The 27,324-nt window shown below is 42.3% G+C and overlaps 1 protein-coding gene across 5 annotated transcripts in view; it reads right to left on the bottom strand.

Moving 5' to 3' along the window:
• robo1 (roundabout, axon guidance receptor, homolog 1 (Drosophila)) overlaps positions 1–27,324 on the bottom strand; it is a 307,514-nt gene that overhangs the window by 110,461 nt on the left and 169,729 nt on the right. The window contains exon 1 of one of the 5 annotated variants that reach the window (XM_040130251.1): positions 14,242–14,497. The exons of the other annotated variants lie outside the window; for them this stretch is intronic. Within the exon in view, the coding sequence (XP_039986185.1) occupies positions 14,242–14,302 (61 nt within the window). The 5' untranslated portion in view covers positions 14,303–14,497. Of the gene's footprint in view, positions 1–14,241; positions 14,498–27,324 lie in introns of those variants that run through there. 5 annotated transcript variants of the gene reach the window in all.

The following is a 27,324-nucleotide window of genomic DNA, read 5'->3' as shown; positions in this document are numbered from 1 at the left end:
GACTGTCTGTGGGTATGAAAAACATAACTGTAGAGATTAAAGGATTTCTGAGAGAAAGACAGAAACAGATGAGAGAGAAAGGCACATCAAGCCTTTAGCAAGAATGAATTAGTCTGCTATCTGATGCTGAATAAAGTTTATAAAAAATGCATATCTCTGCTTCCTGGCTATTGGAGCTGTCTGAAGCACAGCTCGGCTAATTAACCCCCATTTGTAACCTGCTCCAGTCACAGGCTTTTGAACCTACAGAACGTATGCTGGCGAGGCCCAGCCCTTTGGTCGGGCAGCGTACTGGAGCAAAGAGCTGCGCTAACACTCCTCGCTATGCTAGCATACAAAGGCCCATTACCACCACAGCAACTGCACCACTACCACCACCCATCACCAGAAAAAGGCAGGCTAATATGTTTTATTTAAGAGGACTTTGAAGAACTCTGCCGCTATCTACTCTGCCCGTTCCCTTCCTGATTTAGATAACTCCTCTCTAATTTGAAATGGTCTGAAGTTTGGGTTTTTATGAGGGAACCATTAACTATTTAGATGTGGCCCACTGTGAGGAGAGCTGTGCAGCAGGCAGTGCTGTGTTTGATCAGTGGCTGTTTACTGTAGATGATTACACAGGATATGCATGATTAAAACGCAGACTGAGAAAAAAATATATAGTGGGTTACATTATCACGTTACAGAAAACCTGGTACGAATATGCTGGTAGATAAATATTCAGCAGTTCATACAGAAGTGTAATAAGTGTGTTCTGTCCGATTCCTGGGAGGTTGTGTGTGCTTTGAGCAGGGAGTGGGCGCGAGCATGTATCAGTTACATAATGCTATTATGCTTTCTTTGTCCCCAATTGAATTCATTGTGTGCACGTGCGTGTGCTTGTGTGCATGCTTTGCCATGCTGATCCCCACAGACCCTCTGAGTGACCCCCGTTACTTCAACTCCATTACCCCTCATCAGGGGGAAAAAGACGCAGGCGGTGTAAAGGATTATTCTGTCATGGTACAAACACTCACATGACCCCCTGTACAGGTGCTTGCTTTTAGAAGATGGCCAACAAGCTAAATTCACTCCTTCCCTACAATACGCACTGAAGACCAAGTCTGAGACAGAGACAAGAGAGGAGCGTGCACACTTCCCTACTGAGCCAAGCTGTTCGGTGTCTCTTTCTCACTTTGCTTTGAGTCGTCTAACGCTCCCTTTATTTCAAAGCGCTGCCCTTCCTTCTCCTCTGCTGCTTTCAACCGCCTTCTCTCCTACTTTCTATCCCCCTCGCCCCCCCTTCTTCGCTTCCAGACAGAGAATGTGAGATGAGCTAATGCAATACACAACCTCACCAAAGGGAAGCTGGGAGTTCTACTGCAAGGATCTGATCGATTGGTGCCTGAGGCAAGATTCTCCTTCTCCCTTAACCCTCTCACTTGCTGGAGCGCTCTCTGTTTCTTTATTCTCATTTACTCACTCACACACGCATACACACACACACACACACACACACATACAAAGTTAAACTATGCTTGAGGGAGCCTTTCCTTGCTGTGGAGGTAATTAAAAAAACCTACAATTCTCTGTGACTTTTCTCTCACTGCAAAAAGCAGTCTCAGTAATACACAACGAACCACGAGAGCCCAACAGCAACAACGAGCACACTGAATTGAAAAGCCTCAGACCCATCCATACAGCCACCACAAGGGTCCAGACCCAGACATTGACCCATATACTCACAATATCTGTGTGCATCCTTGGATTCATGAAGACCTCCAGGGTATTTGCCCCATTCTGAAATCCAGGCTCTTTCTCCCTTCGATCATTGACAGACAGAGTATGATCACTAGATTTGTGATGGTTCTCAAGAAGCCAAGGTCATTCTGCTGGCCATTAGATCACTAGGCATACATGGTATATTAACATTATGGCTACCAGCTTCATATTGATTCATCTGTGTCTTGGGGCTAAGCTTGATTTTCACCCAGCAACATCGGTTGATGTACTGTAAATCTATATTCCACAAGATAAGCATCCTTCCTCAATATGATCTTCAGCCTATTTTTCATGCAAATATATTGTAACATAATCTGACCTACGGAGCAGGGCACTCATACTGCACTGGACACTAGGGTAAACTATTGCTATTACAGGAGCTGCAATATAAATTGTGTATAACGCTTCTCCAAGTTAGTGGTAGCAGAATTTCATTGAGAACAGTTATTGTCAGTATAAGTAGCCAAGATGTCAACTGCAAAAAAAATGCAATTAATTCTTAAAAAGACAAGTTTACAGCTTTGTGGTGGTACGAAGCTTATGCGTCTCAGAGGCAGCAATTAATCTAACTACTCTGACTGAAAACATAGAAGAAGACCCTGGAACTACATCCTAGATCCTGAGCAGCCTCAGGACAAGAAAAAGCCAGACAGGGTCAGCTCTGTCAGAGCCAGGGTCATTCCTCAAACACAGCACATTTGCCCTTTGCAATTAAAAGCTCATGTACCCCCACAGGCACCATCATGTGTGTTGCCTTTTTATTACTAATCACTCTCTGCTGAATTAATCCATATATGAATGACAGACATTGAGATGGAGAGAGGCAGAAAGGCAGGCCAAAAACTGCAGCAATAAGTTTGGGTCCAGTGATTTACCTGACTTAAAAAGTAAATGTGCCTCTGCCTCTTCCAGCTCTTCTCCATGGAACCTGACTTGGCATAGTGCGAGGGAGATGAAGGGAGCCAAGCACCTGCCCTTTACCCCAGAGAACTCACAGGGGAGAGGGACAGTGAGGCAATTTAGATCTGTTGTCACGGTGGTCTTCTGAGGCAGGGAGATGGGACAGTGTGTCTACTTCCATGAATGATAAAACAACTTCACAATGCTGGGTCATTCAGTCTAATTCATGGCATAGAACAAATGATCCCAGACTGGGATTGTTTTTTGTTATATGAGCAACACTGTGGTAAAATTTAATTTTCCCCCATACAGATTTCCAAGGTTGAAGAATCTCATTGAGACGAATGCTAAAATTGAGAGGTGTTGCAGGAGTCAGAGCCATATCATCACACCCCATATCATGTGTCCAGCTGCGCAATGACAGAGATATGGAACATGGATCTGTGATAAGGAAAGCCAAGCACAGTAGGGCACTCCCTATCTACAGCCCCATTAATCTGTGATTAGGGGACTTAGGAGGGATTTATGGCGGAGATAAGAGCAGAGGCGTGTCCCCTCGGGGAAGCCAGGCGGAGACTGGAGCCACGCCTGCTCGGGACGCGGCCAGCCAATAAATGACTGAAAGCAAAAGAAAAGGTTGAATTAGAGAAGATAACATAGAGAGTGGCCAGAGATAAGAGGGAGAAGCAAGGGAAGAGAGATGGAAACAGAGAGAAAAGGCACGGTACCATACTCCTGCTGATCAGATGACATTAACAGGAAAGTGAAATGGAATCTTTTCAACGTCAGCATCCCACCCTGGAATGCGCCGCATGAATGATTTTGCCAGTTGCATCAGATCAGACCTGTTTTTAATGTTACACAGGGCTATCACTTACACTCCTAAGAGGCGGGATTAGAGCCCTGTGTGTGAGTGTGTATGGGGACCCAGAGGTGGGGTGATGGAGGGGGGTGATGGATATCTTTATGGCCTCTTTCTTTCCTCAACTCTTTGTCTCCGTTTACCAAACAGAACAGGGTAGGGTTACCTCATTTATACTACAGCAGCAATTTAGAGCAGATATCAGTTTCCAAAAAATAGTACCACGGCCCAATTCTGTGCTTAGTTTTTAATCAAAGCAAACATGTAAACACAGTACCAACAAGTTTATACACAACACTGCAACTCAACACTACACTATTTGATCGTTTATCTGTTTTTGCGGGTACAAAAACTAAGTCCACATCCTCATAGATGATTACAATGCTGCTTTTGATAATTAAGTGAGATATGGCTTCTGCAGACTGTAATGCAAACATGACACAAAGATCCTTTGTTATTATGAAGGCTAAGACATTGGACAAGGTTAAAGAAGTAAAGAGAAAAAAATTAACAGTCTGCCCATTGTGGTATGTCAGCAAGGCTCTCAACACCATTTTCTGATCATTTATTTTATTTCAAGCAATAGGGAGGTATGATAAACAGTAAAGATAGTACTGGTTAAAAGTAAAACCAATGACTTCTTAACCTCCACATAACTTTTGCCAATTGAACCTAATAAATTATTCAGACCTGGCAGCATCACATTCTCACAATTGATCGCCCTGTTGCTCATTTGTCATATTCAATAAAAAGGTGACAAATCTGCTGATGATACCATACACAAGTCTCATTCCCTTGCTTTGGGCCATGGGTTATCAACACAAGCTCCAGGGCTCTGACAGAATCCCAGTCGCTCATCAGGATGGGATCCAACAGAAGTTTAAAGTCCTGAAGCACCAGCCCCAGCTCCTGGTTGTGTCAGCTGGGAAACACATCCCCGGCTCTCCCTTGGCAATGCAGGCCAGGCTGGGAGTGAGACAGTGCAGCAGAGTGCTCCTTTGGGAGGCTGAGGCCCATCCTGCTCTGGGGCCCCCCATCTGGAGCTGAGACAATAGGAGCAGTATTTCCACTTCTGCTCCAGGCTTTTCCCAAACAGGCCTGACACATTTGGAAGATACCAGGCATGATCACAAGTATGATACAGGAGTGTTGATGCTCATGAAACACCTAATAAGTCAACTGAAGACAACAAGAAAACCTTTGTTTCTTCTGACTTTAAAAATCTCTTAAACAGAAACTCAATCATAAAACAATAGTTCCATTTCATTCATTATAATATTACAATCTAAGCTATGCTCTCACAATTTAAATATCCATAGTAATTTCACATAGACAGTCAGCAACATAACAATGTGGAATGACTGTGAAAAGACATGACAGGGGAAAACATACCATACAATAATGAATTTTCATCAGAAACCCAGGGGACACAATTGTGGATGAGTTGTAGCTCCTCCTGATGCCACGCTGCTCCAGTGTGTGTCATTAGACACAAATAAAAGCTGTCAAACTCGGCAGAAAGCCATGAGGGCAGAATTCATTCCTGCAGGATAAATGCAGTTCCTATGTTTTATTATATCCATTCGCTGTGGAGGAAATCTGTAGTGGAAAAGACTGGAATGCTTGTTAGGAAACTGCCTTTCAAATTGGCTCTGGAGACCAGGCAGATGGGCTGAACAGAGCAGGGTGGATGCAAGCACAGCCAGTCTGTCTGTATGTGTGCGTACCAGTCTGTCTAGTATTTATCCATCAATCTATCCACAATGTGCGCGTCTGTGTGTGACTTTGACCAGGCTCGCAAACTCCTCAAGATGACCATGCATATTCACAGTGATGACCTAAAAAGAAAACCCGGCTCGTACTTCCAACTTCCAAACAACTCCAACCCCGGTGTCAAGGATGCCATTCCTTCAGCAGAGATAGAGAACTCAGGAGACGAGCTTTAATTAATATGGAGCCCAGATGCCAAGCTTAGACCCTCCATTTGGAAGCCTCTGTATGCGGCACAGTCAAGGTTTGGAGCATGGGGGGGATTACGGAAAAGAAGCATAAGGGAGCAAGAGTGCGCAATTACTTCTTGTTTTTGTTTTCCAGCGTTGCCAGTTTTTAATGAGGTTTGACCAGTGCAATCTCAGTCATCCATCAAAGCAGCCTGGAACAGCAGGATAGGAGAAGCAGAGGTAATTGAATATGCTGGTACATTTATTTCCCAACAGGGGACAGCAAGGGTCTAATTTTTTACTTCTTCCATGAGCTGCAAGACTTGAAATCCTCAAGAGATTAACAAATTGTATTTCAGCAAACCAATTTGTTTAGTATTTTAAAAAAACACAAATATAGTAAAAAGCTGGTATTATGAGCATATTTTTGACATATCATAATATGTAATGATTGCAGAAGAATGGGAATAGCACTTCAGGGTTAATGTATATAAAGCTTAATTTAATTCCAAATCTGCTGTCTGCTGCTCAGTTTTGTGTCCATGACAATAAGGTGCAGTGGTCTGCTCCTCACAAGGTCAATTTCTGGACTGGCTGCGGTTTTCCTGTTCCTGTGACTGGCAATGAGGAGACTGCGATTGGTGGCAGGGAGTTGAAGGAAGGCAAGGGAGGGGCTGGGGAGCAGTGACGAGGAAGAACGTCCATCACACTGAGCTGGCACAGCCCGGCCACAGGGAGTATGGCATTTGGGCTCAGTGCCAACAAAAAGAACAGCTCTGAAGAGACGCCAAAGTGAATTGGGGCAGGCAAGGCCAAAAAGCATCTAATGCTTTTTAAATGTTATTTACTTGATGGCAGTGGCTGATACAGGCCTACTGTGGGCCTGGTGTTATATTACAGTCCATGAAAGCAGAGCCAATGACCTTAACCGCCCGTGTAGGCAATTCTAAATGTCCGGCCAAACACATTCTATAGCAAATCTCAGACAGCCGAGTGTTGAAAGGGAATTTCAGTTACAACATTCATCCGAGGGTACAATGGTAATGTCTGAGCACAGAAACCTGGCACATTTCCTTCTGGTGCCCTTTAGGTTAAAAGGGTAAGCACAGAACACATAGCACTGAAGTGTCAATGTGTACAATCTTGCGTATGTACATGCATATTCTGTATGTAAGAATATTTCATTCACTGTAGCTGTGGATACGAGATATTATGAAAGTGAAACGTGGCTCCCAGTGGCATAGCGTAGGTTAAGACTCAGTGGAGCCAGTTTCTCATGTGGCATGATCCCAGAGACACCAGCATGTGCCTGCTGAGTGGGGCATGGCCCAAGTCCAGCCAAATGGAACACAAATTGCCCCAGACTCTTCAAAAAACCTGGCCTGGAAAAATTAAAGTGGGATGTAAGGCATGCCATGTGATGCACAATAAATATTTGGTCAGAATTAATGAAGGGGCGAAGTCTGCCAAGAGGCCTTTTTCTAGACGTCCACAGAGGGGAGACTGTGCCCAGTCTGGCATTAAAATGAAATTTCCTTCTGCAGACAACTGCTCACTGGCCTGTCTGCTTTCCAGCAACCACTTACCATGTCCTCTCCGCAAAACACATACCAACTGTCCAGGTACACAGAGTATCTAACCAAATATTGTTTTCTCTTCATGCTATAACCAGAAATGAGTTGATCGTAAATATATCCTAGTTCCTGAATTCCCATATGTCAGTTCTTACATTGACAGCAGAAACACTGTCAGACATCGGAATAAAATTTCGAGGAAAACCTGTTTTCCTCCAGAGTTGGAGAGCGAGGGGGAGGGGAAATCAGATCTACGCAAGACAGCTGTGATGGCAAATGCAAGAGAGGAAATATCCCTCTCACCAACAGCTTTTCAGACTGTTTTTTTAAGCAGAAAAAACCACCCTGAGGACATTTCTTCTTTCCACTGATACTGAATTTCATTGATTTCCCCAAACTTCTCCCTTAAAAAGTGATCAACAGTGAGGCAGCCAATAAAGAGAGACAATACTTTATATGGTTTGAAATCCATCATTTATGCTTTATTAATATCGCTCAAAGGGAGGAAGCCTGCGTTGTTATACTAAAAGAGATAAATAGAATATGACAGCAAATATAAAGCCCATATATGCTGTGTATTTCTGAATGAAAATCAATGAATTTCTATCATGCCAACTTAAAAAAAACAAATGCAAAGAAAGGAGGCATTAGCCCAGCTCACTCAAAGTCGCAGGGTAAAGAAAACACTTAATTTTATAAATAATTATCCGAATAATTTTGGCTTTAGCTAGTCGGAAAGAGGAAGCCAAATACACTTCAAGATGTCGAAAGGATGGCCTTCATTATCAGAATTGAGCAGAGGTGGAGACAGAAGTGAATAGTATGCTCTGATTATAGGACATAATGAGATGGGATAAAAACAGGCTGTCAAGACTGAATGTCAGAAAGAATCACAACAGTCAAGTAGGACAGCATTTATCACAGAGCACCTTCAGAGATTCTGCAACAATGTCTTCTGCAACAATGTCTTACTGAAGCCTAGGGCACGCATTGAAATGAAGGTGAGGCTCTAAAGTGCACTTTTAATAGTTTGAGCTATGAAACTTCTGATTAAGACTTGCTGGAAGACACGCAGACAAATACAAAAGCAATTTTGCGCTTAAAGCCTGAAGAACCTGTTTCTCACCAAGTGAGTACGATTGTTATTCAATTAGAGCTTTCACTGTATCAGCAAAGCGAAGGGATGTCGGAGGGAGTGAGAGTGACTGCGTAAGAGGGAGGATCGTACGGTTGAAGGAGACTGAATGGAGGCAGGGTGTACTGATAAACAGCTCTGCGAGTCACTCAAAAAGGAAAAATTTAGTTTAAAAGCTTTTTGAAAAGGTGATAATCCAGAGGCTTTCTCTGTAAATCAAAAGTATCCTTCCTGTTCAAAGGGTTCAATAATGTTTTCGCCTTTTACAAACAAAGTGGCACCACACACATTATCAACAGCAAAGAAGATGAAAAAAGTGTCTGGGATTGTTGTGTTCATTTCAATGGTGACATGAGATTTATGGAAAATGTCACCAATTTCAAGAAAGTAGGTAAACCTGATAATAGATCAGGATTGGAATTAATCTACCAACTCAGAGCGGCTTTGTATTTACATGTTGGAAATTCACCCGGTTATTTGAATCTTCATCACCATGGTTACAGCTGAATGGTGGGAGCGCCTCCAAAACCAGTTCTGTAATAGTGAATTTCAAGGTCACCTTCTCATTAATTATGTTTTCCAGTGCTTCCCTTTAAACAGAGCAAACCCGTCCTATTTTTATCACTGTCTTTTGTGTGACAGAATTAGCCCCAGGAACTTGTGCATAAAGTTGCTCATGCATCTCTGGATGAGAGTGTCTTTTGAACACAGATCTCCTGATGCATCAATTGCGCTGTATGGATTTAAAAAAAACATGTTAAAAAATTTAAAATCAACAGGAAATGATGTTTGATAGGGAAGGAGAACCTTAAGGGGGAATCTTAACTACAACAGTATAGGTGAGAGGGGGAGGAACCAAGGACATTAATCAACTAATTAGCAGTCTCTCTTAACTGCTAATTTAATCTATTCCTCTCAGCTTCTTTAATGGTATTTTCCCCTGTCAGTTATAACCAAAGAGAGGTTTAGCATTTCAAAAGTGTATCCAGGCCTTGCAATGAGAGGGTAATAGAATGGTCACACAGCCTGGGAGGAGGCCTGAGCTCAGGGAGTGAGAAAGAAAGGAAGGATACTGGGGAAAGGCTGTCCTCAATGCCAGTCTCCCCAGTGGAGAAAATGAAAGGGAGGGAGGTCTGAGCCTTTTTTAAAATGCACAATGCAGAGCACCCCACGGTGGCATGGCTTCACCACCACAGTAAACGCCAGGCCCAGGGCAAGCCTTCTGGGAGTTCCTGAGCATGCAGAATTTAGATACACCAGGGATGTTGGTTGTACTATATTACACCAAACCAAACCAAACCCACAATGCCGCACTGAAGCTTTGTACCAGCATCTTTTATTCACTCAGCACTTCCAAAAATCAACCTCACCTTTCCCCAGATGTCTCTTATAAGAAACAACACCACCAGCATCCTTGCCTCACAGTTTTCCACCATCACCCTAATCAGCACATTCGCTGCCATGGGGGAACAGTAAGAATATGCAATGTGAGCACAGAAAGCCAGATCAAGAGTATTCCCAGAGCCGGTGTATCATGGTATGTTTGACTGCTCTGTCCTCCCCTTCGTTCTCCACCCCACCACCCCCTTCCACACCCTGGGGTTGCCTTTGTGTAGCTGCAACCCCCCCCCACTGCTCACACACCCTCAGTCCCTCGTGAACCATTCTCTTCCCCTCCTCCATGCCTCACAATCGCCCTGTTAAGGCGACACAATGTGGCGTCCCCGTCCCCACAGGCTTTTTCTGCATGTTGGCCTGCTTTATTTAAGAAAGGCTCTGTGCTGACCAGCCACAAAAAAAGGCACGTCTTAAAAAATTGGGCCAAAACAGAAAATGCGGGGGATGGGTAAGAGGATGAAGAGATTCCTTAAACCTTCTTTCGCCACCCCACACATACACAAACACACACCCCACCTCTCAGTTTTTTCCTTCTCACTCACATCTATATTAGTGGAGTCGTGGGGAAACCAATCCACTGTGAAGCTAGATCAACTAAACATTCATATGCAATGTAGAATAAAATGTAGATTAGAATTATGTATATTGCTCATGTATTACTGTGTCTGCAGTACAAGCTTTTTGCAATTTTTCATAACCGGAAGCAAAGGCCTTGGGAATTCGAAGCATGCCATTTGTGAACTGAGACGGAAATCAGACAACACCTTTCATCCAATATGGACACGCCATTTATCCCTTCCGCACCGAGTGGTAAAAAAGGAATGTTTTCCCTCCACGTCAACTGTCAGAACAAGATGCATTAACTATACTGACTGATCCGTGAGTCTAATATCCTGGACACGCCTGCTGCCTTGTAGTACAAGGCCACTCCAGATTAAAAAGCTTACAGTATATGAAGTTATGATCCAGAGTATTCTTAACTCTTTCTCGCGCTAAATTTTTAGATCTTAGACTGACAGAAAGCTTGACAGACAAAGGAATACGTGTACTTGCTAAATAAGTCATACAAACATTATTTGCAAGCAATGAGCAATATCGTCCTCAATTCCCACTGTCTAAACTTGGGTCTGGTTGGACATTGCAGTTTATTTTAGAGGAATTTGAGATACCAAAAGGTTAACACAGAGGGCACTGGGATGTATCTACATTTTCATAAAATGATCTCAATCCCCATTGCAGGCATGCATATCTGTCAGGCTGCAGCCACGGCAAATTACAAACTATTTACGTCAGATGGATTTGTTAATTAATCCAATTAAGCGGTGCTTTCAGGTCATTAAAGTAAGAGCGGTTGGGGGAAAGCAGATCATTAAGAGTCACCGCCTAATTCATCTGCCTTCAAACAAACTGCTTTGAAAAGTTGTATCTAGTCAGTCATTAATGACTTAGCCATGGTTCTCATGAACAGGAAGAGGACACGGGCTGCCCTCCCACATTCCATAATGTGGTTTCGCTAAGCCAAAGTCTGCCTAATCCTGGATCTGAGGGTGTGAAACCCTGCTAGATTTAGATTAGGATCGGGTTTAACGTGTATTAGTGGAAGTTATGAGGTTATAGCCTTATGGACACCTGTGTGAGAGATTTTTCAAGTCAGGTAATGAGGTGACACAGCAGACCTGAGACTCTTTTTTTGTATGTTTCTCAAGACACCTACTACCCTCACACATCATCTGTTCAGGAGGTTAAACTGTCAAAAACAAAATGAGTTTTGGGTTATTTGGAATACCGCAACTATTATTATTACTATTTCACAACGCTGGTAAAAAAAAAAAAGTGGGTAGATGCGAGAGATGGTGAAGGGAAGAGGTTGGCTTTAATGAGTATGTTTTCAGGCCATGTGAGAAGTAACTGCAAGAAGACATGAGACAGAGACGGGTCTCACCTGGGCATTAATTGGCCCTGCAGCCGGCTGTGTCCTGTCATATCGTCATGATGTAAGAGGTGGAAGGGCTCTGCAATTTATCAGCACTTACGAGTCCATTTGTCAAGACCTCAACACCTAGGTGCTGCTGGGGCTCGTGCTGATTACCAGGCCACCACTCCCACTGCCCACATATATATATATATTTTTTTTTAATCAGCATTGTTACAGAGGCACACTCACTGCTATACTTGAATATAATAATCCATAGAGTTTACAACAACATGGACGTAAATTTTTAAAAAGAAGTCATATATTTGCCTTGAGATTACAGTGTATCTTAATATATATCATTCTAGCGGCCTTTATCTCCTCAACCTAATCTGGAGTGTCACACTGGGAGTGAGAATTGTAGCCACCTCTTGCCCTCATCTGAATGGTGCCTCTGAGCTGAGTATAAGGTCCGATGAGCACTTTGAGGGGAGATAACAACCATTTAGTGTACAGCAGGAGGACAGATCACCTGATAACAGGACGAGACAGGATAGATGAAGGTATCAATTTAAAACCTTCAGACAGAGCTAGGCAGCAATAAGCAAGTCACCACAAGTTTGACAAGGGCAAAGGTCATCCCATCTCTCTCCCTCTATGTCACACGTACAAGTGGTATAAAAATACTCTCTTAAAGCCAGGCCAGCAACGTGAAGATAATCTTGATGTGATCCACAGAGATGTTACTGAACACCATTAAGAGTTTACTTAAGAGATTTGATACCTTCCCTACACAGAATTAAGTCGTTAACCCTCCATTTAGCAGCAAATATGAAATCTATTCCTGGCAAGTGGTGTATAATCCAATTTTCCCGACACTAGTGTCTAATCCAGGACCAATCCTCTGAGCATCAGCAGTCCAGTTCATCTCTATTAGCAGGCCCTATTCTCACGCCTCTCCCCAGAAAACCTCCCCAGTCATCCCCACAGCTAGGTGTAATTAGAAACCCCGGTGCCTGTCTTTCTCACAGGACAGGACCATTACTGGCTCAGCTCAAGCTTAGGATCCGGCTAAGGGTGGAGCAGATGGAGTCGCCGCCTAGTTCTCAGTGCTCACCTCTGACCCTATTTCCTGTTTAGGTGCTACAGTGTTTCCTTAAACTACTGTGGTGTCACAGGCTTTCCCCATCTCATTATCTGCCCCTCTGCAGAAAACAAAGACCCAATTCAGGAAACAAATCAGGAAGCACAAGTAAAGTTTATTCATGCATGATGAAACTGATGATGAAATAATATTTTAGTGTAAGTGGGGGTTTTTTCAGATTCCCTATTGAATGCACTGGGGAAAGTACAGTCTCTTCAGTTTGAGCATGATTGAGATCCCTGACAGTCACACAGAAAGACTTCGCTTTTATGGACATCTGGAAACAGACGAATTTGGACAGGTAAGCCATAATGGCTTTTCAAGTTTAAACTTGAAAATAATTACACTGACTATTACTTAGGTAATTATACAGGTGTGTTGGCGCTACAATACAGTAGTAGAAGGCTTAGATGTTACTGCTGTTTCTCTGGTACAGTAGTTTTATTATGTGTATTATATACATTGATTAACTACCTTATAAATTTAATATTTATTTGTCCTTTTATATCTTAAACTATTCATTTTTTTAACAAGTTTTGTACAAGTTTCTCTTTGCCCCACTATGCCCCGTTCAGGACACACTTTTCTAAAGGTCTTGTAACAGTGGGGCAGGCATCTGGGTCCTCATAACTCAGGAGCAACTGACCTGGAAAACCCCAGCTATCATGGTCCAGGAGCTCTAGAAAGACACCCAATGTGATGGTTGAGGAGGAATAATGTGAAAGATAATAAAGAACAATACAGACGGCATCACACGACAAAGACAAGTGTAACCAGACTGTTGTAGCGCCACATAAGCTGTATAAATGGCTGTAAATGGCACGAATCTGAATTAAAACAACTCTTTCGGTCACACTGAAAATTAATAACCTGTGTCATTTGATATGGTGCAGATTTCCATTTTAAAAACATTTTTTTTTTTAAAAAAAAGGTGCGCTCCGCAATAATAGTGATCCCTGGGCGAAATCGTGACATTCATGGAAACATGGTCTCCATAGGGGCTTGCGCTGTCTCTGTGACTGATGATAGCTGCGCTCTCCACCGATCCCACATGGCTTCAGCACTTTATACGTGACTTTGTGTGTGCTCAGCTCTTAAAAGCGAGACAACCCCTCCGAGTTGACTTTCTTGGTCAAAATCTCACTGCAAAGAATCAGAATTTTGCCCTCCCTCATTTCAAAGCATGAAATTGAAAATACACGCCGGAGATGAGCCTCTTATAGAGTGTATCAGAGCGAGGCCTTAAACACACACACTGTTTAACAAAAGTCCAATTGTCACAATGTGTCTTCTTGTGGTTGGTAAAGTTTGCGTCTACATTTGCCCTTCAGCGACCATTTTTCACTGTGAGGGCATATATTTTAACAATACATTTTCTTACTCCGATAAATTATTGTCAATGAAACTTTTGTTCTGCATTTAGTCTAAATGAATAACTTTATAAGGCCGTAGCTTTACAATTAATAATAACATTCATTTCTATCCTCATAGATAAGAAATGAATTGGGATTTGTTTTCCTCATCTTACTTTTTTCTGTTTCAAAATTCAACTTGCAAAACCCAAATAAAAAATCTCAAGCAACCAGATTAGCGGTAATAATAATCACTGACTTACCTGAGCACACATGGAGAATTCCTAACAGAAATACAAATCCAGTAAAAGTTGGAGACATCATTCAACGCCTCTTCTGTGAGAAATGCTCTAGTGTAATCCAAATTATTCAAAAAGCAATTTAGGCATCCACTCCTTCATGTCAAACTGGAGGACAAAAGCTCAGAATCCAGAGTTTGAAAATTTAACACCCAGATTTTGGTTTGAGAGTCACAAAAGGCGAAATTGTCAAAACAGCCCAAGAGCAGTTTATGATGAGCTGTCTCTGGTTTCTTGTTGAAGATGAGGAGAAGGGTTAAAAAGATGGGGAGGAAAGAAAAAAAAAAAAAAAAAAGACTGTTCCAAAGAGGCCAGAATTTCAACACATGCTCTGCCACAGTAGATCGACTGAAGTAAACGGTAGCATGTGTTAAAATCATGGGACGCTATCTGAGCAGGGAAGAAGCAGAGCTCTATCCTTTCTTTGAATTCATCCCGCTACTGCCGAGCGCTCGGTGATCGGCCGGGGCGACCCCGTTCAAATCACTCAGCTCCTTTGTGCCGAGGAGTGATCGATAGCGGATCCACGGCCAACTTAAAAAGTTCACTCGGGAAAAAAAAGTGGGTAAAAACGACGCGAGCGCCCGCTGTGGTCCCCGCTAGAAGCCTCTGTCCTCGCGGTCACATTATTTCAGTCCAGCTCGCGGTCTGTCACTTGAGATCGGAAAAAAAAAACCCCAAAAACTTTGCGAGTTAGCCCCGTCCTCCTCTCATCCGCCGGATCCGCGCACACGATCAGTGCAACTTTTCCATCACTTCTCTTTCCCCCCCCCGCGGTTCTCTCCTCCGCCGCAACTCCGACTGATCCTCGTGGCGCGTCGCAGACACCCGGACCTCAGGCGAGAGGGGGGAAACGCGGATTCATATCCACAGCGTTTCATTCAAGGAGCGCGGAACGCCTCGACAATTGGTATGCGCCTTTCTACCCCCTCCGCGGACCCGACGACGTTTCCCAGGGAGGAAAATTTAACCTCTTCCCGCCTGGATCCCAGCGAGCAGCGCAGTTCCCCGGCGCACGCTGGCCGGCTGCTGTATTTTCCTTAACTACGTCCAGTAACAAGAGAAACCCTATAAAACTATTCGGACGTGTCGTTTCTTTTTATTCTATCTGTGGTTCCTGACTAAAAACAAGTGTAACAGCCCGTTCCAATGATATTCCTAGAGGGACTTAACAGTGTGTTCTTGTTACTCAGAAGTTATTATATAATGGTTCTAACATACTTTAGGGTTTTGTTTTGTCTCCTGTGGTTTCATAGTCCATTAATATTTCAATTTTAGAAACCAATTTAGCTTTAACACGCTATTTTACCCTTCTGAAATATATTTCGGGACAAAATCACGCTGCGTAGGTGTACCATTTTCATTAAAAAGACTTTTCGGTTCACGTGTAAAACCTGGAGCCTCTAGTCCGCATGCAGGCCCATGCTTATCATGGACTGAGAGCTTAACTTGTGACGTTTCCCGAACAGCTCCCTGCCCATTTTCAATAAAAGCATATATTATTTTATAAATCCAAAAAAAAAAAAAAAGGCATTGTGTATTACTGTACTATTTATGACTTCATACAGTATATACTACATATGCATATACATATTAAAATTTGGCCTGACAATTGATCTGATCTATATTCCTAACTTAACATTTCCCCCAAGTGTGACATGAACTTATGACTCACTATGAAAAATGTGTTTTCCTTTTTTTTTTTTAAATGTGTTTTCCTTTTAAATATTCTGAAATGTGTGGAAGACAAAGAGAAAAAAAGAGGACAAAAAGAGCGCAGGAGACTTTCTCATTTGCTCGGCTCAGCTCGGCTCAGCTCAGCTCAGCTCAGCTCAGCGCCTCTCTGTCGTCTTCGCCGAGCATTTGTTACCAAACAGCGCCCTCCAGTGAAGGCTGCCAGGACTGATCCAACAACTGCTGTTCTGTCCAGCAAGATCGACTGAGCATATGTCTTCTATAGTGCCTAGTAACACATTAGTCATCACGCCCAAGGGCCCTTAAACTCCTTCATGTGTCGGATAGGTACTTCTCGGGGCAAACTCCCGTTACTGATGATGATCTTTTATCAGAAATTCAACATGGTTAAGCTGGGAAACAACACGGACCCTCATCATTTTCATTTTTTCACATCACAAACTTACATTAAATAAATGCCTGAATTCAACCAATTCGTGCTGAACGAAGGTGAAAACACTTTTTATTAGGTGCAAGTACAAATGTTTAATTGCAATGTGCTTCATCAGTGAAATAAACAGAGTAGCTATAGCCCTTGTGGTTATAAGCTTTTTTTTTTAAATTTCCTCGAACAGAACTATGACAGCACTTAATTTAGCACACTGTATAATAAACATACAAATACAAGCGCTTTAAATGTCATAATTAAAAATAAGGAACAAGGTATCCTCATACAGATGAAAAGCTGAACATCGACGATCATTCGAATTGATGCGGTTCATCACTGTCATGCTTGGTACAGCACCTTGTTGTATGCTCCAGTTTTAAAAATTGTGCTTGGATCCACATTAACCCTTCACTTCTTCACGTTTATCCCCTTCAGTGACCCTCACGTGTGTCTGTGCACTAGTTTGAGACCCCTGCTAGAGTCCGCATGATGACAGCGACGACTGCTACCCAAACTGACATATTCAGACCAACGGCTGTCTTTCAACTCCAGACATGTTTTTTATTTCTCAGTCATCCATGTGCGCATTATATTACAGTTTTACACACTCCATTCCCATTTGGTCCTAATGTGTGCTGTTTTCCCGAAAGCTTTTACAGCCCTGGATCTCTAGAGAGGCTGTTGGGCTGAATACCACCAATCAAATAGTAAAATTTCCTCTAGCCAGCATCAGGGAAGTGCAACACAGAGGCAATTATCAGCAAAGTCCTCACTTAGACCAACCAGGATAGGAGGATGATATGAAGGGCTGATTAATACGAGAGGATGTGAGCATTTTAGATGTTTGATGTGGCACAGCAAAGAGCGAAATTCTGAAATAACACACAAAGCAGATACTTTAAGTAACTCACAGTGCTCTCATTTCTCCTTTTCTCACATTAACTGCAAATAACAGAAATAGGAAAATACATGTGTAAAATAGTGAAAAAGAGGTATGTTAGTCAACTGTTATTTTACTGGTATTATTTTATTACAAACCTAAAAGAACATCCCATCATAATTAGTAAATTACTTGTAGGCTACTCTTGGACTTGACCATGACTTGACCATAGCTCCATCTCTTTCACCACAATTTCATAGTTTAATGTTGCAACAGACCTTTTCGTATTCAGGTTTGGTTTCAGCCTTCATCTATGGTTGCCAAAAAAAAAGGGAAAGAAAAGAAAAGAAAAGAAAAAAAAACCCGAACAGTGCCATTAGTAGTGACGTCTGAGCCCCCTGAACAGGGAGGCTCTCTGCCCCCCCCCGCAACCCTGATCAGACCAGCAGAGGCAAGAAAAATGACATGTTGTCGGGGCTGTGATGGCAGCAGAGACAGCAGAGAGCTTTTAACAGCACAACCAAATCGTTTTGCACTAAACTTCCAAGAATATGCAAAGCACAAAAGGATTAAAACTTTCCCGTCCCTGACTTCAAAAGCGCTCCAGGGCTTCATTGCTTTAACAACCACTAAAGAGAACCAAAACAACTTTGTCAAATACTGTCAAAGATTTGATGAGTCATTTTCTTTTTTTTCAGTTATGTAATATAACACTTTTTGTACTTACTGTGAAAGGCCTGGTTACATTTGTGTGGTTTGTTGTGGGAGTGCCTCAAAGTCTGGTGGTTTTGGTGAAGTCCAAAATTATTAGGCAGCCGTTTGCACCAGTGAGACTTGTGTAACCCACTGAGGCGATGGGCTCCTTGTGGACCCTGGTGGTCTTTAGGAACTCCCAGCATGACCAGCATGGCAAACAACACCACCAGCAAACACACAATCTGCATGGTGATGTGTGTGGACAACACAAAGCCAGTAGATGTGCATAAAACTATCATAAAAATACACCTTTCTTACTAGTTCAGTGGCTGCAGACTGGTCTATCTGCAAAGAAATGTTGAGCAAACGCCATAATTTACTGTTGCCCTAGTTACATTACAGGTATTCCTAGAAAAGGAGACAAATAATAATAATCCAATCCAAAGGTCCACTTGAAAATTCCTAAAAACAGCAACAAACTGCAAACATTGCTGCACTTCCCACCAAGAGCCCTTCATGCTGCTACGCTTGAGATCTGCCAAATAAGTAAACCCCTGCAGTCTTGGCTAGTCTCTTAAATCCAGTGACAATGTTTCCCCCCAGAGGATGATGGGATCTTAACGAGGGCAACTCCATATACAATGTGCATGGTGGTGCACAATCCCACTACTCAATGGGGAGACTGTCTCTCATCTTCCCGGCCTTTTTATCTCTGATAATTCTCTCTTTAAAATTCAAAACGAGTTTGTGGACGTTCCGTCTTTTCTTATGATGTTTCTATGCTTGCGGCAGGACGGGGGATCCCGTAGGCTACATGCTGAGTCTCTTTTCAAGATGTGTTGGACTCCCACAAAAAAACCTAGGCCCCCTCAGCATAGAGGTGATGGGGTGACACACAGGCGGGGTAAGGCAAAGGAGCCCACTTTCTCTTTTCCCTGACTAAGACTATTTAATGGCTTTCATTCCCATCTCACCAGTGCACCAAACAAGATGGCATAAAACAAAACCTTTCCCCTTCAAAAAGATACTCCCCGCTGAGAGGCAAACATAACGCTCCCAGTAGACAGAAAAAGTAAGAACACTTTTCTATCCTCAGAATAAGGGATGCGTTTTGGGATTTCACATTCCACAGGCTGAAGTTTTAACTCCTGAATATGTTAGGAAGGAAACAGAAACGTGGTCAAAGTCGCAGCCTGAGTCACCTTGGACCGAATGTGGCGGTCACAGGTTCAGCAAGATTTGGCTCCCTTAACAGACACCTTGGTTGGACGGTTACCGTACTTCACCTTGCCTCACATTCACCACAGCCTTTTATCATTCCTGTCCTGTCCTTGAGGAGCCACTCTTTTATTTATTCATTGTGCTACTTTTCTTTTTATAAAACAGCAATTCAAATTTGTCCTCTTTCTGAGTTGACAGTTGGCAGCCATCATTTCATAGCTCCGTCCACTTCTCCTCGCCGATCTCCGTGGAGGACCGTGGGCTTAAAACAGAGGAGTGTACACATGTGGAATAGCATTTACTCAGCTGAGCCAACATTTATCCGATCTATTACAACATATGGTAATCTCTTATTTTTAAAACTTCCTGTAGGACGGAACTTATGTGTGATTGATATGTGTGGTCTGCAGGATACATCATGTTAAATGAAGGCTGTTTTTGTCAGGCAGAGGGCTGTCAAGGAGGAGAACCCCCCCAACCCCACCCCCGTCATGGCACTGTGGAGAATGAGATGATTTTCAGGTGGGATGACAGATTGTCAACATGGGAAACACAAAGACTGAAAGGAAGCAGTGAGAGACGAGAAGTGATGTGAGGGAGGAGAGGAGAGATGAACCAAAGTCTCAAGGAGGTTAGATCATATTGGTGTTACTGTGTCACTCCTAAAAGAAGCAACGAATCATTTCTGATTGCTCGCTGAGGGAGTGATCAAGTTCCACAAACACAAACCATGTCACAACTAACTGCACAAGCCCCTGCCATCAGAAGACGTCTCCTATGTTTGACTTAAAGTGAATTTCTCTAACCAGCCAAACATTTTGATATATCTCCATTTTGAAAAAATTGAGATGGCTTGTGATTAAAGTAGAATGATGTAAAGTATGAATACTATAGTTAAGGTTCATCAACATGGACTAAATTGTAGTGCACACATCAACAGAATTTGGAGTCTTAAAAGTAGAAAAGTAAAAAGTTAAATTAAAAGCACAGCTGGCCAGTTAAACTAAAATCGACCATATGTTGACATCGACACATGTCAGCAGAGACTGAAAGTGAAGCATTAAGTGCAGTCTCATCAAATTTGCGGATCAGCTACAACACAAACCTTAGGGATTGTCAGGCCATTTCACTTTACCTGTCCACTGTGGAAAATACCCTGGCCCTTCAGCGCCACACAAGAGCCCAAGAATGCATCACTCTGGGCACCAGCCCAGAATAAATACAATTCACCCACTAAGACGAACCTCAGGAACAAGCCAAAAAGTCTTTTAAAAAGCGGACAAGACTAAAAATGTCTCTTGTCACTATTGTATTGAGAGTATGCCAGAGAGTAGAGAAAGGGACGGGCGATACAAAGCAAGTAAGATGAAAGCAGAGTGTAACAAAACATAAACAGAAGAGTGAGAACACTCTTCTTCTCACTATAGCCTCTCTGTTCAGCTTTCAGACATGATAAAAAAAAGAGAGGGGTCCGATGAAAGAAAATGACGGCGAACTAAACAAATCTGTTTCTGTTCAGGGAATGCCCCCATGCATGACGCTGCTGCAAGAATTGTGTGTGTGTGTGTGTGTGGGGGGGGGGGGGGCAGCAGACACTGAGGAAAAAAGAAGGGGGGGGCTTCACAGGATGTTGTGACGAGGTTTGGTGCACAAAGAAGGATGAGGCGATAAACAGGCTGTTGCTTTTCCGCTTGCCTGCACACACTGAATCCCTTTTTCCCTGTGTCTTTTAATGGGCCTCACATTAGCATCTGTTTAGCGTCAACCTCGACATGGCCTGTGGAGGCTGATTAAAATAACCCAGCTATCACATAACATTCGGGCAGCAACATCAAAATACAGTCAGGCATTGGAATATTTGCCGTAATGAATGTGAACAAAGTTTGCATGATTGTTCGGCACTTCTATTGTCAGAATAATGTTTTCTGCTTCGAATGAACTCTCCTCCAGTGAGATTATGTTCCATCAGGTTAAGTTTCTCACGTTAGTAACACGTATTCAACATTAAGATTACTACGCAGCACTTCCGCACTACAGTATCCAATTTGTGAATATCCGTGCATGACTACAAAAGCATAACAGGAAGACAAGTTCTGAGCACAATTAGACGATATTAAAGTCTGACAATGTCTGACTGTCCTTGAATTCCTCTTCTCTTCTCTGACTGCAGCTTGCCGAGTGACCTGTGCCTCACTCCTTCCCTCATAGAACTGCATAATGGCAAAGTCAAGCAGCATTGTGTTTCATGCTTAATTGGCTTAAATGGTTTTAGAGACAGGACGGCTCTAATGACCGACAGTGAGGCTCAGGATAATTGAGCCAAGAGATTCCTTTGTTCTTATCACCGCTGGACCTCAGCCAATCACATGGCAACGGGATTCAGGACAAGATCCTGACCAAGAGCGGAGCTCGGAAATCTCTTCATTTTATCTAAGACACACATTGCAACCGCATTATGTATTTGAGCTTCAGCTGTTAAGGTTTATATTTTGAAAAGGGCCTTTTGTTCAGTCAGTTTTTGGTGTACAGATGTGACGGCATTAATAGTGACAGCTGAAACACGCCAGTTAGTTTTCCATTAAAGAGAACCAGTTACACATTCAGAACATTGTCACTAATCTATAAGGACAAGAGGAAAGAACGAAGGGCATCATTATAGATGATCAGATATTCACAAATTGCTGGAGTGTGTGTGTGTGTGTGTGTGTGTGTGTGTGTGTGTGTGTGTGTGTGTGTGTGTGTGTGTGTGTGTGTGTTCAGATCAGTTGCACAGTTTGTCCACATGCAGTCAAATCCCTTTTTAGCAAAAACACATTTTGTATTTTGAGACTACAGCAGATTATTAGAGTCTGTCACACTAGCAGCTCTGTGAGGCTGCCCTTTTGCTGTTTTGAGCTACATGTCACGTCAGCATGCTAACATGCTCACAGTGACAGCACTAACATGCTGATTTTTTACAGGTACAATGTTTGCCATCTTAGTTTAGTGTGTTACCATGCTAATATTTGCTAATTAGCACTACACATAAAATAGCTGAGGCTGAAGGGAAGTAGTTTTGCAGGCATTTGGTCATAAACCAAAGTAGACGAATTAAAAATCTGACCTGATCATGGCACTAGATGAAAAATCAGGAGATAATCAAAGATGTAACAGTTCATCCGCAATGGGACATGAATGTCTGCACGAAATTCTGGACAATCAATGTAATAGTTGCTGTGATGTTTCACTCCAAACTGCAAAGTCAATCTCATGTTACATGAAAAGGCAGATGATCATCAAAGTCATTAGGATTTATCCTCGGGGGGCCATGGATTTCTGTACAAAATGTCATGGAAATCCATACAATAGTTATTGAGATATTTCAGTCTGGACCAAAGCGGCGAACTGACTGACCAACCAACAAACTGACATCGCCATCCCCAGAGCCACATTGCTTCTATGAATAAAATGTCAGTCAATGCCCAGATCAAACTACTTTCTGCAGTTTTCTGGGCAGGTTCAACATTCCTAATTCAAATCATTTGGTTCTCATGTTATTAAAAAGAAATCAATCATAGAAGTAAAAACACAAACTGTACTTTCAATATTCTAGACAAACCTCAACTGCAAACCCAAAGTGCCAACGAGCTGAGAACTGATGGGACTTTTTTTTTTTTCCTCTCAAAGTTATAACATCCAGAAGCTTTCCGGAACTGTACTTAGAATATCATTCTGCAGGAGTTGTGGTTTCAAGGGGGCCTTGGAGCCAACATCAGTGACTGATCTCTCTCTGAAGACCCCGAGCAGAGAAAAAGGCAAAGACTCTGCTCATGCTGAAGGCATTCCACATCTCTCAAGTAAAAAGCCTATTCTTTCTTTCTCTTTCCCGGGTGCGACCACCTGCCAAAACAAACTGGTGCTGTGATGAATGTAATAAATATGATCGACAGGATATCTGGCGCTGCTGACCTCACACCACGCGCCAGGGTCCAGGGAGCAGGTGCTGCTCAGATTTACAGCCCCCCCCCCCCAATCTCATGATATTCACCTCTCTTTCACACCGACGCTAAGCCCTGCTGAGACACACACACACTGCTGAGACTCCACAGCCCCCCTACAGCTCATACTGAGTCTCAGGAAAGCAGACCTAATATTGGCTCTGGCTGAACATCAACATGACTATGCATGAGTCACATCAATAAAAACAGCAATGATTTTACACATCATCAAGCCGTCAGCCCTGGCTGACAGTTATTAGAGTAATTTCTGCTGGGAGGAGTACACAGGGCTGCCAGTGAGGTGGAGAAGCTCTCCTTACGTGTTTGCTCATAAAAATAGCTAATTGATCTGAAAGCAAAAGCACCTCTGGAAAAGAACATATAAACTATGTTCGCTGTTTTGTTGGAAATAGTAACAAAGACGCTGCTGTTGGCGGGTTATTTTAAAAAGCTGAGTGACGTACAGTGTCTGTATTTCACTTGCTACTACGGTCAATTGTATGTTCGTTTCAGTTTTAACAAGTTGATCATATGATAGATGTGTTTAAATGTACAGTTAAAAAAAAAAAAGTAAGGACATATAAATTAATGGTACTGTTTTGACAGTACACATGTTTTTTTAAATAAGTGAAATGCAGTTAAGAATGGATTTACCTCTCAGAGTGGTTGAGTTCCGCTCGGGTTCTAAGGACACTTTGAAAACAGTTTTTTTTTAAGAGTTTATATCACTCCACACTTGGAGTGATTAAAATATGCACTTAACACCCCTGAGTCCTTATTGTAAAAATGACTCTTTTGCTGATGAAGTTGTGGTTTGGATTTTATGAACAATGGCTTATGTAAGCTCTTCAGCATAGCCGAACAGCTGTGCAGCTATCATATAATATTGGTCTAAGTTGGTGTTACCCAGGAGAATTCTTTTTATTTCTCTTGGCATGTAATGCTTCTATGCTGATCGACTTTTGTCCACACAGGTTCGACCCTGCGCCGTGTCAAGGTATTGAGGATAGATGGATTATGAAAAACTGGATACCGCGATCCAAAATGGCACCATAGAAGTTTTGGAGGCCTCCAAATCTTTGGGCACCGAATTCTATATAACGAGTTTACTTCTCTCATCTTTTCTTGCTCCAATTTGGACTGAATTGCACAGTAATGTATGTTAGTGACGGAAAACAAAGAGGTCACAAATTACACAGCAAGTATGTTAATTTTTTTAATTCACAGTCAGTGTTATATAGGCTAGTGTGAACCACAAACTCCTGTTAAGTTAAAGGAGCCAAAGCATCCCCTTTGAGATGGTGAAGAATATGACCCATTAAGAAAACACTTATCATACTTTCACTGAGAAATTAAAGTGTGTTTGACGGGGCAGGAGCAGCTGATTATTATCACTTAGCAAAACCCTATCCAGTCTTCTTCTTCCAGTTATCATGAGGACTCTAGAAACGTGAATCTGAATATTCTAATTTCATTCTCACCCCATAGTCTTTGTGCTTTCGACCCCTGCGCACTTGTGCTGACTCCCCTTTCAGATCTCACCCCCACTCCAGTGCCTCTTGACCACATTACTCCACTTGCTATCCTGACAAGAATGACTAATAGAGCCATTTCCTGGGAAGGTGCTAAGCTAAGCTGTGCGGATCAGGGAGATGAAAAGAGATTGGATGGGGAACAAAAAAACCTCCACTGGCCTCAGCAGCACAGAGGCTGTGGGGAAGCTGCATGTAGGACATTAGTGCATGGTTATAACTAATTATATCTCAAGTGAATTGCTCCTCCAGGCGTGGCCAGGGATCTCTCTCTATTGTTACGCTGGTAGGAACTGAGTACTGCTGCTGTACTGGGGATAATATGTGAGAGTGCAGCTAGCTAAACACGTTACACTCTCTTTGTTTCCTGTATCATGATTACCTTGGCACTAGGACTGATGAACATGAGCGAGTGTCGTGGAAGACGTGACACACTGACGCCGTGGTGGCTCGTAGGTAATAAATGTGCGGATAACACTGGCAAGGAAATTGGTTTTCAGAGTGGGGACTCAAGGCCAGCGCAGCAGCCCGGTAATGAGAGAAAAAGGACGACTATAGAATAGAGCTCTCCATCTCTCTCATGGAAAAGATGTTAGTAGCATGTATTTTGATAAAGACCACTCCACCTCCGCCTCAGTACGGAGAAAACAGGCACGTTGTCTCAACCTACCGAGGCCCAAGAATATGACGACAATCTGCAAGCAACAACTCTGTTCTAAAACTACACTTGTGGCCAGTTCATATACTAAAGATAAATAAGGTAAATAAGTTAAATAAGGTTAAATATTATATTATTTCTCATTGCAGTGTTAAATATGGTTCGAGTTACCTTCCATATAGTTATGAACTTGTGCAACAAATTGCAGTAACATGTCTTGCTCAAACAAAATTAGAATCATCTGATATTCTGACTCTTGTTCCTAATAACCTAGCCTGGCTGTGCTTGTGTGCATGTTTGAGCAGGAGTTGACAAACTGGTATTTTATGTACAGTGAGTAATTATGCAAAACTATTATGCGTAACATTTGGTTTTATGGTCAGATAAGGAGACAAATTGCGTTTGAAATTTAAAGTCAGTCAGGTCAATGTGTAGGAAAATTAGAAGGAAATAAATATGGAGAGAAATTAGTCTCAATATTGGTGACAATTGTCTGTTTCATGAATACAAATAAAAACAAATGTGTAGGATGATTTGTGAGTAATTTATGGTGTTCACCAAGGCACTGTCCAATCCACACAAAAATATCAAACAATTTAAACAAATGTAACAAATAAATACATCCTACATCCAACTTGAATAAATATCAGTATTTTACATACAGGTATATATTTCCAACTTCAGGTGCATAGATCTAATAACATTTGCTTTTGAAGAACTCCTGCACATATAAATGTTTAAAAAAAAATTTTTTTTTTGTTTTTTTTGTTTTTTTTTTACATTTATTTACAGATTGTCAAATGTGTGTGCAAGGATTGTCTGACATGGATTGGGTTACATTTGTGTGTGGAGTTCTGAGTCTCTATTCAGAGTCTCTGATCCACAAATGCATGACTTTTCAGTGCATGCATGTTGGAATGGTATGCGAAAAGTGTTTTTCCTAAAAGATAAAATAGCTCCACTTCTCCATAAATATCCAGCATAATGCTGTAAATTCTTCATTGATACATGTGCAGAGAGATTCGAATGGAACAGCAGACAACAAAATGTTGTTTGCCAAATTTGTCTGCTGACAATTTGCCAAAGAACAGTTGTTCAGTTATACACTACTGAAAGGATAATTGGACACGCTCCTGTATTCGCTTAGAATGTGCATTTTGCATTCGGAATATTGCCTAAGTTTTGTGATACTGGAGGACAAAGAGGCTGGAAGAAACATGTTTAAGTCTTTTCTGAAAGCAAATCACAAATTAGAACTAGAGACCATGTTGCGATGAGATCGCGCCAGCCGCACATTGACGTTCTGACCGATGGGAACTCAGTAGTCATCTCTACATGACTCACAGGCGTCATGGCTGGTGGGATCCCATTGCAAGATGGTCCGTAGTTTTACTTAATGTCTTTGAGTTGTCAGGAATGATTCAAAGTGGAATACAGGGATCCGTGACTTAAGGTAAATTTTGGGCGAGGGGCCCCTTCCATACTTCCAACCCCACTTCCGGCGCCTTTAATCAGACCACAGCCATCTTTAGAACACCCTCATTTTGATCTCAGCTACACATTTGTGAAGTTTCATGACTGTATCTTCCACAGTTACGACGCTATTGCGGTGGGAAAATCTGTCCGCAGACAGACAGACAGACAGACAGACACCTGCCAAAGTACTCAAAACCGCCTCCGTGGTAGATCCTGCTACAGTAGGTGTCTCCTGGACAACATTTTGTCCTGATGACACACGCACACACAAACAGACTCACAAGTTGAAAACACTACCGACCCTGCTGTCCTGGCTGGTAACTTTTTTTTTTACTAATGCTGTTGACTGTTCTATTTGTTTTTATACTTATCTTTAGGATCTTTTAATCTCATGTGGAACTGCCATATGAAATCACAGTGGTGACCTTACAAAAACCAATAGGTCCCATCACCCATTACTAACACTCACAAAGTGGCTTTGTATA

The sequence above is a fragment of the Xiphias gladius genome, chromosome 7, assembly GCF_016859285.1.
Source record: "Xiphias gladius isolate SHS-SW01 ecotype Sanya breed wild chromosome 7, ASM1685928v1, whole genome shotgun sequence".
NCBI lineage: Eukaryota > Metazoa > Chordata > Actinopteri > Istiophoriformes > Xiphiidae > Xiphias > Xiphias gladius.
Note: the sequence above shows the minus strand (reverse complement) of the source record. Positions and strands in the feature narration are given on the sequence as shown.